Source organism: Silurus aristotelis (assembly GCF_946808225.1).
Source record: "Silurus aristotelis genome assembly, chromosome: 29".
In the NCBI taxonomy this organism is placed as follows: Eukaryota; Metazoa; Chordata; class Actinopteri; order Siluriformes; family Siluridae; genus Silurus; species Silurus aristotelis.
In genome coordinates, this window is record NC_139602.1 from 11742542 (window position 1) to 11757270 (window position 14729).

The window sequence follows — 14729 nt, forward strand, 5'->3', positions numbered from 1 at the left end:
CTCACATGGTCTCGTTTATCTTCCAACCTTCTGCACATTAAATATATAGAGTAAATTTGTAGCTGGTGAAGATCAGATTCTTGTACACTGAAGACTTTACTGTTCCTGTGCGTTATACACACACACCTACTGTACATACACACGACCTTCAACCAGACATTCAATCATTTACAGAAATCTACATGACTTTACTTCTAATCCAAATTCAAGGAATTGAGTTAAAAATTAAACCCGAAGTTATTTCAGCTCACTTCTTTATTCTTTCTTTTCTTTTCTTTCTTTCTTTTCAATTCTTTCTTTCTTTATTTTCACCACTTTATTTCTTCCTTTATTGTAACAGGCACAGGGTGGAGACATACTCATTCTCCATTATTATTATCATAATTATTATTATTATTATCATTATAATTATAATTATTATTATTATTATTATTATACTCTGGTGTAAGAAATGTTTAGGACATGTTTCAGCAGGTGTGTGTGTGTGTGTGTGTGTGTGTGTGTGTGTGTGTGTGTGTGTGTGTGTGTGTGTGTGTGTGTGTCTGTCTGTGAACATCCAACATCAATGTCTGATCTTGTGAATGCTCTTGTAGATGATTAATCACTAATCCCCACAGCCATGTCCCAAAATCTAACCGAATGATTCCCCAGAAAAGTGGTGTAGATTATTATAACTGTTCAAAGGAGAATAAATCTGGAATGAGACGCTCAACATCTGACCATCTAACCCAAGGTGTGATGGTCAGGGGTGCACTTACTTTTGACTTTAACATATATGTATCAGTATGTATGGTATAGAAGTTCTTGCATGAAATATTCCCACACTTTTATCTCTGTGGGTTTTTAAAAAAAAATATTTAAAAAATCAGTCCTTCCCCTGGACGCGTCATGTTGTGACGTGGTCGGATCCCATTGGCTGCACTCCCCCTATGTCCAAACGTGACATCACGCGAGGGGGGCCAGCCGCAATGTATTCAGTGCTCGGACACGTGACTAGGGGATCAGATTTCAGGCGGAGAGAGACGTGTACACGTGACTCGTGGGGGGATAGCGGGAGTAGCCGGACATGGGGGCGGGGCTTAGACACGTGAGCCAGGAGTAAAGCGAATCTACAACGCCGTGTTTTCCGTGCAGGCCACGCCCACCGCGCTTTCTAGGAATACGGGAACATTCCTCTGGAGCCATGAACAATAACACACACACACACACACACACACACACAATTTTTGTTGCAAGAATGAATTGAACAAATCTCATAAAATTTAGAGAAAACTCTTTTTTTTCTTTTTTTTTTTTTTACAAAATAATAATAATGATATATAAATAAAAATAATGATATATTTATATCTTATGTACGATAATCTATATACATGTATTTTTCTGTATCTATTACGTCACTGTGTAGTTATTTATTTTTATTTTTTATTTTAGTTTATTTTGTATATTTTTTCTGTTTTTCAACTTATTTTGTGTTCTATTTGTATTTCTTTTTTATTTTCCACTCTTTTATTTATTTTCACATATTTCTATCAAATTAGGGCAATAATTTTTTTTATTATGATATGATAATAATTATGATGTAAAAGACAGGAGGTGGAGCTGGAGGGAGCAGAGCTGAAGATGTTGAGATGTTCGTTGGGAGTGATGAGGATGGACAGGATTAGAAACGAGTTTATTAGAGGGACAGCACATGTAGGACGTTTTGGAGACAAGGTGAGGGAGGTGAGATTGAGATGGTTTGGACATGTGCAGAGGAGGGACATGGGGTATATCAGTAGGAGAATGCTGAGGATGGAGACACCAGGAAGGAGGAAAAGAGGAAGAACAAGGAGGAGGTTTATGGATGTGGTGAGGGAAGACATGCAGGTAGTTGGTGTGAAAGAGGCAGATGTAGAGGACAGGGGGGTGTGGAGACGGAGATCCGCTGTGGAGACCCCTAATAGGAGAAGCCGGAAGAAGAAGAAGAAGAAGAAGAAGAAAATAATTATTATGAAAATGATAACACCTACACTTTCATTGTTTTTCCCTCTTTCTGGCAATTTCTATTTTTTATTTATTTTTTGACCTTATTTTCTTTCTTTCTTTCTTTCTTTCTTTCTTTCTTTCTTTCTTTCTTTCTTTCTTTCTTTCTTTCTTTCTTTCTTTCTTTCTTTCTTTCTTTCTTTCTTTCTTTCCAGACAGCTCAGTGTATTTGTTACTAGTGTAGTGTGAGTATCAACACTTAGTTAAATATTTACTATTTTGGATGTAGCAGTTATATTATCATTTATATACCTGCCCCCTTCACTTAGACTAACCTGTAAGCCCCGCCTCCAGACTTTAGGCCACACCTCCTGTAAGGCTGACTGATGTATTGTCCATGTTTGTAGATAGCAGTGTGTGATACAGAGTCAGAAACCACACCACAGGAAGTCTGAGGGATGTGAAACTGCTATATCAGCATTAAACTTAAACCATGTGACATCATTAAAACCAAGAACATTGAAAATACTTTAGAAAACACGGGATATTGGTGTTTAGTTTTTTTATTGTGTGTGTGTGTGTGTGTGTGTGTGTGTGTGTGTGTGTGTGTGTGTGTGTGTGTGTGTGTGTGTGTGTTAGGAGCAGGAGTAATCTTGTACGCCTCTTCCAGCTCGAGTCCTGACAGTCCGTCTAGCGGATATCAGACTCTCTCCCCTTCCTCTCAGTCCCAGCCTTCTTCTCCAGAGGAAAGCTCTTGCGACCTTCAACACAGAAACGCAGCAGAAACAAAGTCAAGTTTTGGTGACCCAAAACTCAGCACAGGCACTTCCTCTTCATCTAAACCCATCTTCCAGTTCCCCGAACTGAGCAGCACAAACATTACATCATCAGGCCAGAGAACCAAACTGCTCACAGGAACGAGGTCATGCACTGCTTTTACCAGTGAGTCAAATCCTCGAGACGCTTCTTTTCACACTGAAAAACTCAACCAGATTGAGACGCTTTGGATAAATAAATAATGTGAAGAAAATCAAGATTTTTTTAATATAATTGAATGTAAATAAGATAAAATAAATTCTAAATAAAATTAGTTAAGATTTAAAGAATTAAGTAAACTTTTTGCATTGTTTTTTTAAATACTAATAAATGTGCCAAGTGTGTAAAATAATTATGAATTAATTAATAATAAAGAGAAATTTAAAATACACGTTTTTTTTTTAAGTGTAATTGATTGGGACTGATTTGATTTTGTTTCTGGAGCAGAGGCGGGTGGGATGGTGTTGCTGTGTAAAGTGTGTGGAGACGTCGCCTCGGGGTTTCACTACGGAGTTCACGCATGTGAGGGATGCAAGGTACACACACACACACACACACACACACACACACACACACACACACACACACACACATAGCCCCTCTCCAACTGTGATGACGCTGATGTGTGTTTGAGTATGTGTATAATGTGCTCATGAGTTTTTTGTCTCTCGTCAGGGTTTCTTCAGACGCAGCATCCAGCAGAACATCAGCTACAAGATGTGCGTGAAGAAGGAAAAGTGTCTGATCATCAGAATGAACCGTAACCGCTGCCAGCACTGTCGCTTCAAGAAGTGTCTCTCAGTCGGCATGTCCAGAGACGGTCAGAACCTTTATATTAAACCAAAGTGCATTAGGAAGCTCAGTGTGAAGAACATTTAACAGATGCTAAAGATGTGCTCATTCTATGCTCATTCAGCTACAATAGTGTTAGTAAAGTCAGGTGCTGATGTAGGTGGGGTGAGGGGGTGAGGAGGTGAGGAAGTGAAGGGGTGGGGAGGTGAGGGGGTGAGGAGGTGAGGAAGTGAAGGGGTGGGGAGGTGAGGGGGTGAGGAGGTGAGGAAGTGAAGGGGTGAGGAGGTGAGGAGATGAGGGGGTGAGGAGGTGAGGAAGTGAGGAGATGAGCTCAGAGGTGCAGTCAGTGCAGTGCACTGACTGCACCTCTGAGGGGGTGAGGAGGTGAGGAAGTGAAGGGGTGAGGAGGTGAGGAGATGAGGGGGTGAGGAGGTGAGGAAGTGAGGAGATGAGCTCAGAGGTGCAGTCAGTGCAGTGCACTTTCATCCCAAAGGTGTTCAATAGGTCATTGTCATGGTGGAACAAGTTTGGATCTCCTAGTTTAAGCATCTAAAGATGTCCTATACAGCTGTGTAGACTCCAACTTTGTGCTAAGAGTTTGTGGAAGAGCCACATACAGATTATAAAACATCAGGTTTCCTAAAACCTTTTGCCAGTTCGAGTCAGAATGTTCTACCACAGCATTTTTTATCAGTTTATCAAAACCCCCAGAACAGCTTCCTCACACGAGACTCTTGATACTCAGTTTTTTTCGATGACATCATTACTCCTTAAGTTTGACCTTCTGACCTACAGAAGATACAGGGCAGGAACACCAGGTGTGATTTACGCTGTTTCCAAATGATTAAGCAGCGAAGGTGCATGAAAGTTCTGTATCATTTGTTTATCTTTAAAACACACACACACACACACACACACACACACACACACACACACACACACACACACACACACACACACACACACACACTTCTAGTGTTTTTTTTTGGTTTATACCTGTATACAAATGTGCACAAAATACGATACATCAATTCATTAGCAAAACAATCAGTAAATAATCAATACAATGATTCATAATTTTTTCTTCTAAAAAATACCCTAAAAACTATATTTCAATTCCTCTGCTTTTTCAGGTGTGCGTTTTGGTCGCATCCCAAAACGTGAGAAGCAGCGACTCCTAGATGAAATGCAGAGCTACATGAACACCAACACTACCATGGATGTTGACTCAGGAACACCCTCAGAAGACCTGTCCATGAAAACCACAGCCAGTCCTCTGTGCCTTCTGTCAGTGTCAGAGGAGGTCGTCAGTGCCTCGTCTCACTCATCTGTGGTAGTGAAGAAGGAGGAGATGCTCGATGAGAACATCAGTTCCTCACTAAATCATGGGTCTCCGTTTTGCTCCGTTCCTCCTCACAGCAGATCGACTCCATCATCCTGCCCCACTCAGGGCACCTTCATGCCCACACACACCGACCACACACCAAAGCTCACAGGAAGTGACATCAAGACAAAGGCACCCTGTTCCTGGAGTCTGAGTGCTGGAGCTAAAGTTCTGGTGTGTGAACTTCTTCAGGTACATCAAATTATCTTATATCTTGTATATTTATGCTCTCTCTCTTTCTCTCTCTCTCTCTCTCTCTAGGCGTGTCCTTTAAATTCCTGTCCTGTCTCCACGTCTGGTCGCTCTACTCAGCAGGTCTGGGATGATTTCTCTCACTGTTTCAGTCCTGCAATTAAAGACGTGGTGGAATTCTCTCGCAGCATCCCGGGATTCGACACGCTTAACCAAGACGATCAGATCCGATTGCTTAAATCAGGAACCTTCCAGGTCAAACAACTTCACAGCTCCATAACCACTTCAAAACAACCTCATAACATTACACAACAACCTCAACCTGATAAACACCTCATAACGTCATAACATCATCCAAACAACCTCATCACGTCCAAATAACTCCCGAACAAACCTCATGACTCTGAAACAACACTATACACAAACAACCACACAACATTGTTCATGCTCAGCTAATATTCTGTGCTAATCTGTTCATCACGCAGGTTCTGATGGTGAGATTTTCGTCCCTCTTCAATGTCAAACAGCGAACGGTGAGGTTTTTAAACGGACAGACGTATCCTATGGCGTCTCTCAGGGCACTGGGTATGGGCACGCTGCTGGACGCCATGTTCGATTTCAGTGAGAAGCTGAGCATCCTGGGATTGGAGTCAGATGAGATGTCCCTCTTCATGGCTGTAGTGCTGGTCTCTGCAGGTGCTTTGTGTTTATATCAGTTTGCTATATATTTAACTTGCTTGTCTTAGGGAACATATACAGCTAATAGAAAAAAAAATTAACTAAATATACAAATATTTTACAATTATAATTACCTGATTATAAAAAATTATAATTACTTCATTTTATATGCTAATCGCCAGCATTGCTAGTCATACATTTATATTTCTAAAGCTAGCTTAAAGCGACACTGTCGTAGTTATGAACTGTTACAGGTATCATGGTGTTTTTTTTTTACTTTTCCAAACAATCATAATATTTAAATAGTTTTTTTTTTGCAGATCACTCTGGGATTTCCAACATGGCCGCTGTGGAGAAGTTACAGGACGATTTAATCAACTCGCTGCGTTCTCTCTTCGTGCAAAAGCGACGGAACAACACAGAGATTTTCCCAAAATTGCTCTTACGTCTTCCAGATCTCCGAACATTAAACTGTTTGCACTCCCAGAAACTTTCCGCCTTTCGCATCGACTCCTAAATAAAAAGAAAGAAGGGATTTTACTTTTACAATTTTTTTTAAAGTGCTAAATGACACTGTTGCCTTGAAAAGGGAAAGAATGTATTAAAATGTGTGCATAGTTCGAATCGCTTGAATATTATTACATGCATGTTTTATAAACCCAACTGCCTGCTCTTCTTCTTAATCAGAACCGTAACGTAAAAGAACCTCAGCAGTGTCGTGCTTCCAAATTTGCAAAAAAAATGTCAAGGTCTCATTTGTTTACATAAAATCACAAGCTAATGTCTTCAAGCTACACGCTAACCTAAGATGTGACTAGAACAAGGTTAACATAAGCATTACAATATTTTCTCTGAAACAGTTCTGTGTTGCATTTTTTGCCGTGCTTCACAAACGTTTATGCTACACAATGTTTAATGTAGACGAACATTCTGCTAATGTTAAACCGTAAGCTGAGCTGCTAGGTTACATTATGCTAGCTAGCATGTCCATAGCCATTTCTAGGAAATTGATAAACAAACAAAACGTTTGCTCTAAAACGGGCAGCAAATGAAAATCCTTTTGGAAATGTTCTGTAATATTTTTCTGTATTGTTTCAGATGTGGACAGATGTGTTGGTGCCCATCTGGACTCACAATTTTTTCTGAAGTAACTCAAAACGGTTAAAAAAGTAATCGCCCTATAATTATTCCATATTTTAAACAAATCAGACAGGAGAGACTCCTGCACCCGGTAGTCTGGATCACTCTTCAGCACATTGGTCCATCTAGCTGAGGTTTGAAGGGTGTCTTCTCCAGACGTCAAGTTCCTTCTCGTTCCATAGATGTTGGATAGGATTCAGATCAGGGCTCATTAAAGTCCACTTGTTGCTTTGTTGTCCTTCTTGGTGCTGTATTTTAGCTTTATGCTGTGGGTCAGTATCCAGTTGGAGCCCTGAGCTGGGATTGAGACTGAGGCTGGACAGTACGTTTCACTCCAAAGTGGTTTGCTAGCCTTGAGGTTTTGTTGTCAGATTTAATTCTCCTCTGTGTTTCACAGTATCTGTATTTGTACGTCTGTGAACATCAACTCATCTGTCTGAAGGACATTCTCCCAGGAGCACTGTGGCTCATCAGTATTCATTTCAGTGAATTGTAATGAAAAGAATTAGTTTAAATAGTCACTAGAATTCAATTATGTACATTGTTTTTATCAGGGAACTCACATATTTGTCCAAATCTGTTTAAAATGTTATTTGTGGATCGACGTCTGAAAAAGTGGCAGAAAATATTTATCTAACGTAAACAACTTAAACTGAAAAAATGTTTGTTGTTAAAACCTTTTTCGATCAGCAAACATATGCAGATCTTCTCAACAGTTTTCCCTAAACTTTAAAAGTGTACACATTTAAGCTAGTTTTCTTTTGATGCTGCTTGGCCTCGATGTAGCCTTCACACATGTACCTGCCTCAAAGTGTACACAGATCTTTAACACGATGGTGTGCTTTAGGACCCAAATTGTGCTGAAATATTATAGAAACTAGCCGTTCGCTAGCATAAGTTATACAAAAACAAGATGTACTTAATAGTGAAATTCATATTATTTTTTACTGAGTCTGTTCATATATTGTTATGACTTCAATAAAAAATATAAATGTATATTTATCACTACAGATCTCAAAAGATCACATCACTGTTTTCTGAATAACTGCGTTTCTGGAAGTGTTTTGCTTTAAACTTATCACTGAATTACGACTGTATGACCTCAAAGTGTATTTTGTCAGGAACTGTGTATTGAGGTGTGTATTGAGGTGTGTGTGTGTGTGTGTGTGTGTGTGTGTGTGTGTGTGTGTGTGTGTGTGTGTGTGTGTGTGTGTGTGTGTGTGTGTGTGTGTGTGTTGGAAGTAGACGACTTTGCTATGCGATATTTACATTGATCTTAAATCTATAAAAGGGAAAAGTGTCTTCAGCAGATGAAATCTATTCTCCTGTGGTTCTCGTAGGAAGTCTGTTTTATTATTTTAATTCTCATGTTACTCAAACTGCCTGAATATTTTGTAAAATATTTTGTTTTCCGGCTATAATCTTCCACAGAGTTATAAATAAATAAGGAATAAGAAATGCCTGAGCAGTTTTCTCTTCCTTCTCTCACAGTTTCTTCTTTCTGAAGCCGCAATCTTCAAAATCAATGAGGGAAAAATAGAAGAAAAAAAATGATTTAAAATAAATAATTCTTAATTAGAATATTGTAATAAATCTTGCAATTATGCAAAGAACCCTTGTAGAACCTTCTGAAGATTGTATGTATGAACTGCTAACCCTAGAAATTGAACTTTAGCTGTTTTTGTATTTGACACACTCTTTGTGCGATGTGTTTATTTCTTCATGAACAAGAAACAAGCACTCTTCTGGATTTTTCTTTAGATGAACTCATTCTCTCCTCTCGGCTGTGCTTATCTGATCCTCCCCATGTACTTCAATAGTTCTTAAGGAATAAAGTCAGATGATTAATATAAACCTCCCCCTTTTTTGTCTAAGGTGGTACATGCTTGTCAGTTGTTGATGCAGGTGGAATATACCACTACTGCTGGGAATAGGGTGAGATGTTCTCCAGGGATTATTGTAGTAGGATTGTATGAAAATCTGAGTTAATCTGGCAGTACAGAGCGAAGGGACACATGCTGGATCATGGATAAATAAAACCTGGAATAAATGTAATTGTTTTTTAAGAAAACGAAGAAATATCACAAGGAAAAGGAAACATGACACAGAAGAAGGTCAGGATAATTTTGCTTATGTAAATCATTTAAAACATATTTATTTAATAAAAATTTATTACAATATCAAACATTTTATGATGATTTGCAACAATAGTAAATTGTAAAGGATTAAAAAGAACAAATTGTAACTGATGGTTTAAAAAAATGTTGATTTTATTGTTAACAGAACTACAAGCAGGTGTAACATTCAGAACAAGCTGATGTTGAGAAAAACAATCAAATGTCGGTTTATTTTCTGGTTTGCTTTATGGAAACAATCTTGTTTTGTTATGAATATATTTTATTAATATGCGAGTAAATCAAAATACTTAAAATAAGATCTGAAATTGTAATGATTTGATGTGTGAACAGAAACAAAAACCAGGTTAAAAAAAGTCTAGGAGCTGAAATATTCTTATAGTAAAAGGAAATATTTTTAAGTGGAACCAAATGTCAGTGAAATTAATAAAATTGGAAGTGTTTTTCTGTAATTGATTTAATCACAAGAAATATTCAACTTAACAAATGTTAAAAATGTATAATTATACCTTGGTAAAACTTTATAGCACAAAGTTAAAAAATCCACTTAAATTATTATTAATGTTAGAACTTTACACTTACACTTTACTAGAACCTTTACATGTTGTTACCTTACATGTTGTACCTTAACAGTGTAAATGTTCAAACTTATATTGATAAAACTTTACAGCTATACAGTCTTAATCTTGGAAATTTATACTTAGTTTGCATGTAATAAATGGCTAAACCTTTTATTTATAACATTTTATTTTTACATTTAATCCAAATATAATAAGTTATTAGAATTTTAAACTTACACAGTTTTAGAACTTTACATCTCATAAATAACTTTAGTATGAAATAAGGGAGATTAGAACCTATAATTTATTTATTTGTATGTTTTTATAGGTGTCACCTGAAAATTTGCCTCCAAGCTACGAAGAGGCCAATGCAGGTAACAAACCTAAAAAGTACTTTTGATTAGTAATTACTAAAAAAGTAAAAAAGTCTGTGTGTGAGATCAAAATCATCATATAAACTCTCATTCATTTTCTATTTGCTCTACTAATATTTTTTAATTGCCTTATTTAATTTTCCTTATAAAGAAAAATCTTTTGTTTTTTTTTGTAAAATAAAAACAAAATATAAATGTACAAAGTGTTTTTTTCTTCAGGATGTCCGGGTTACAGCGATGGGGCGTTTTTATGGGACGATATAAACATCAGACGTGTTTTTATCCGAAAGGTACAGAGCATTCTTTATATATTTAGACTGGAACAATATTGATAATCATAATAAAATATTTGCAAAATATTTGCAAAAAAATATTTTTTATTGTTTATTTATGAATATTTGATAACAAATAAATCAATTGAAAATAACCATCTTTATATGTTCCTCAATATTTACAATTAATTAAAATGTTAAATAAATTAGCTTAATTTTATTGATTTATTGTTTTTTTTATTTTTTATAAAAATCACATTTTTAAATACATGTTGAATAATATATATGAAAGTAAACATTTACTCAAGGGTTTCTTTGGGGTTTGCTTCTGAAGATAATGATTGATTTATTGGTTGATCGATTGATTTCAGCTGTGTGAAAAACTTTCATATTTAATAAGAGACCTAATAAAAAATAATTGAAATAAATGTATGTATTGAAATAAATCTTTATGTATCATTAGTCATGTTTGTGTTTCCCCCTTGTTCAGGTTTATATGATTTTGATGATGCAGCTGTTTCTTACCCTGATTGTTGTGTCTCTTTTCACGTTTTAGTGAGTAAAACTTTTCTCTTTTTCATACTTTCTATTATTAAATTGTATTTTTGTCTTTGATCCTCTGCTGCTGTGTGACATCATCTGTCAATTTGTCATTGTGTTATATTGAAGTAAAGTTGTGTGTGTGTTGTGTGTTTTAGTGACCCAGTGAGGTTTTATATTCAGACTCATCCGGCACTTTACTCCACATCCAGGTAATAAACAACTTAAATTACATCATCATAATATTTTACATCAACTTTTCTACATATTTATATATTTATCAGATTTCGTCTTGCAGCCTCCTGTTTCTTGTCACTTATTTGATGTTGGTGTGCTGTGGAGATTTAAGGTAACAACAACAACAACAACAACAACAACAACAACAACAACAAAAACAATATTAATAAAAATGCTTTTACAGGGCACCGAATTTCAATATACAATAAATGAGAATGTACAAAATTTTATAATATCAAATTTTATAAATAAATACAATAATATAAATAAATAATGAGAAAAAATCAATTAAAGTTTAGATTAAGTTATTTTATTTATTGTAATGAATATATTTAATCAGTGAGATTTGGTGCATTCTGAAACAAACCCAAACTAAAATTCTAAAATATTAAGCAATTCTGTGCTGATGTATAAAAGAGGAGGTATATCATTACCTGCTGCCTGATTTGCATGTTTTAATAAATAAAATTTTTTTTTTTTTTACAAACACATTACAACTCTACAACGCTGTACGCATACAATAAGTACAATGCGTATAATAAGTTTGTTCAGGACAAAGGAAAAAATGAGGAGGAGAAAACTTTTAAAAAATGTTTTATGATATAAAAAGATTTAACATTTAATTAGTTAATTCGTTGATACATAAATGTTAATTCAAATTATAAATAATTAAATAAATATATAAATAATTAAATATATAATTTAAAGTTTATATAAAAATTAGTTTTAGCAGCATGTGATTTTGCACCTGTCCACCAGACGGCGCCATCAGCAGCGCACTGAGCGTTGCCATTGGGCAATTTAGATTTAGCTCTGGGGAGATTAGATTCACATGGCAGCACATAGAGGCTGAAATCTGATTGGACAAAAAAAATCTAACTTCCACATCCACGTACTGAAGCAATGCAGCGGAGAGAAACACTACAAGATGAAGAGAAGAAACTGAAGATCTCTCATCAGAACCATAAATATTGAGTTTTCCACCATGACTTGTTTCTATTTCTGCATAAAGTTGGTTAGATGCAGTATATACAATTTAACTCCTTAATCTGTTATCCAATGTAAATGTTTATGAAAATACAAATACAAATGAATGAAATTATTAACATTTATTTTGAAAATTTTAAATATATTAAATATATTTTTTAATATATACGATTATTATTATTATTATTATTATTATTATTATTATTATTATTATATGCTGTGTTTCAGGAGGGAATTTCCTTGGAACCTGGTTCTCCTCTGTGTCTTTGTAAGTATCTTTAAAATATAAATATAAATATAAATATATTGTTCTCCTTCACTTTTTCTTTCCCTCCTCAGACTGTGTGCATGGCGATCATGCTGGGTTTTATTTCCAGGTAAATTTGTGTTATTTAGATCAGTACTAAAATAATAAAAGATTTAGTTTGAAACTTTCTGTCCATCGTTACAGTTACTATGACACAAGGTCTGTGGTTGTGTGTCTCTGCATCACGACTGTGGTGTGTGTGTGTGTCACCATCTTCAGCTTTCAGACCAGGGTGAGTCAGTACCCGTAATTTCACCTCTAATCCACTCCATCGTCCATAACACACACACACACACACACACACACACACACACACACACACACTACACACAACCCCACCCCATTTCTTCACCTATAACACTGTTTTTTTTTTATTCCTCTCATAACCCTGGACCTGAACCCACCCCTAGCTCCACCTCCACCCACAACCCAACCCTGTATCCTAAACCTAGTTTTGATTTTAAACACTTTCAGGAGAAATGTTGCAGATTTGCAATGTGACACAATGTTTAGACAAACAGCTGATGTTAGATTTTTTACTCTGAATTCTGATCTCACTCATCAGCTCGACATCACAACGTTCCAGGGCCTTCTGCTGAACCTCTGCCTGGTTCTTCTCGTCTCCTCTCTCCTCATGGGAGTCGTCGTTCTATTTGGATTTGTGAGTGTCTAAAATTAAAACTAGGCTACAACACCTAAATCCCATCGAGAGCATGCACACACACACACACACAAACACACACACACACACACACACACACACACACACACACACACACACACACACACACATTTACAACATGATTAACACATACAGTAACATTAAGAGGACTGAAGGAAGGATAGTGAGTGTGAGTGAGACAGGTGTGTGGTGTGTGTATATATATATATTTGTACTATGGTTTAGAAGTGTGTGTGAGTGAGACAGGTACGGATAGACAGGTGTGTGTTTGTCTTGCCACAGGTTCCGTGGTTACACACACTTTACGGGAGTTTGGGCGCCTTTACTTTCACAATGGTGAGAAATAACGAACATTCTAAAAGCTCAATTATCAGTGTTTTGTGTGTGTGTGTGTGTGTGTGTGTATGTGTGTGTGTGTGTGTGTGTGTGTGTTAAATCTATGGCATTAAGGTGTGATATCGTACTATCCTTAATCTGTGTATTTTTGTGTATATGTGTCTGTCTTTCTGAACATGTCTTACTCTATACATCTGTCTGGTGATCTGTCTATCTGTGGATATAGAGGTTTGCACATTTGTTTAATGTGTGTGTGTGTGTGTGTGTGTGTGTGTGTGTGTGTGTGTGTGTGTGTGTGTGTGTGCAGTTTCTGGCGTTTGACACTCAGTTGTTGATGGGGAACAGACAGTACGCTCTGAGTCCTGAGGAACACGTCTTCGCCGCTCTCACGCTTTACCTCGACATCGTTTATATTTTCAGTCATATTTTACAGCTGTTTGGAAACAATGAATAAATCAGATTAAAAATAAATAAAATCTAATAAAAGAAACAAAAAAAAGATTAAGGACTAAATCATGGTCTCAAAAAGGTTGGGACAGGGCCATTTCTCCCATTATGTAGCATCCCTTCATCTTTTACCAACAATATACACATATCCATCTGGAACTGAGGAGAGCAGTTGCTGAAGTTTTAGGAGAGGAATGTTGTCCCATGTGCTGAACAAACAAGTACATTAAATATATATATACACGTGGACAAAATTGTTGGTACCCTTCGGTCAATGAAAGAAAAACTCACAATGGTCACAGAAAAAACATTAATCTGACAAAAGTAATAATAAATCAAAATTATATGAATGTTAACCGGTGAAAGTCAGACATTGCTTTTCAACAATGGTTCAACTGAATTATTTAAAACAATTAACTCGTGGAACAGGCCTGGACAAAAATGATGGTACCCCTAGAAAAGACTGAAAATAATGTGACCAAAGGGACGTTTAAGGTGTGTCCACTAATTAGCATCACAGGTGTCTACAGTCTTGTAATCAGTCAGTGGGCTTATATAAAGGGCTCCAGGTAGTCAGTGTGTTGTCTGGTGACATGGTGTGTACCACACTCAACATGGACCAGAAGCGAAGGAAAGAGTTGTCTCAGGAGATCAGAAAGAAAATTATAGACAAGCATGATAAAGGTAAAGGCTATAAGACCATCTCCAAGCAGCTAGATGTTCCTGTGACTACAGTTGCACATATTATTTAGAAATTTAAGATCCATGGGACTGTAGCCAACCTCCCTGGACGTGGCCGCAGGAGGAAAATTGATGACAAATCAAAGAGACGGATAATCCGAATGGTAACAAAAGAGCCCAGAAAGACTTCTAAAGAGATCCAAGGTG

The 14729-nt window shown here is 36.5% G+C and overlaps 2 protein-coding genes across 6 annotated transcripts in view; both read left to right on the forward strand.

Annotated features, from left to right (window-relative positions):
* LOC310722800 (nuclear receptor subfamily 1 group D member 1-like) overlaps positions 1-8429 on the forward strand; it is a 12305-nt gene extending 3876 nt beyond the window's left edge. The window contains exons 2-9 of one of the 5 annotated variants that reach the window (XR_014532495.1): positions 2602-2904; positions 3226-3314; positions 3454-3598; positions 4704-5128; positions 5216-5401; positions 5632-5842; positions 6145-8170; positions 8207-8429. Coding sequence is in view for 1 of the 5 variants with exons in the window: in XM_083535541.1 (XP_083391667.1) it covers positions 2602-2904; positions 3226-3314; positions 3454-3598; positions 4704-5128; positions 5216-5401; positions 5632-5842; positions 6145-6341 (1556 nt within the window). In the remaining 4 variants the exon portion in view is untranslated. Of the gene's footprint in view, positions 1-2601; positions 2905-3225; positions 3315-3453; positions 3599-4703; positions 5129-5215; positions 5402-5631; positions 5843-6144 lie in introns of all 5 variants that reach the window. The other 4 variants (XR_014532496.1, XR_014532497.1, XR_014532498.1 and 1 more) reach the window with 4 other exon arrangements.
* Positions 8430-9063: 634 nt separating this feature from the next.
* On the forward strand, positions 9064-14155 carry faim2b (Fas apoptotic inhibitory molecule 2b; the record flags this gene model as incomplete). The annotated part of the gene is made up of 12 exons (XM_083535775.1): positions 9064-9078; positions 9988-10033; positions 10253-10323; positions 10796-10860; positions 11004-11057; positions 11144-11194; positions 12298-12337; positions 12409-12446; positions 12521-12608; positions 12942-13037; positions 13341-13394; positions 13702-14155. 12 exons carry the CDS (start codon positions 9064-9066, stop codon positions 13846-13848), a joined length of 765 nt encoding a protein of 254 aa, XP_083391901.1. The 3' UTR covers positions 13849-14155.
* Between the last annotated feature and the right edge of the window lie 574 nt (positions 14156-14729).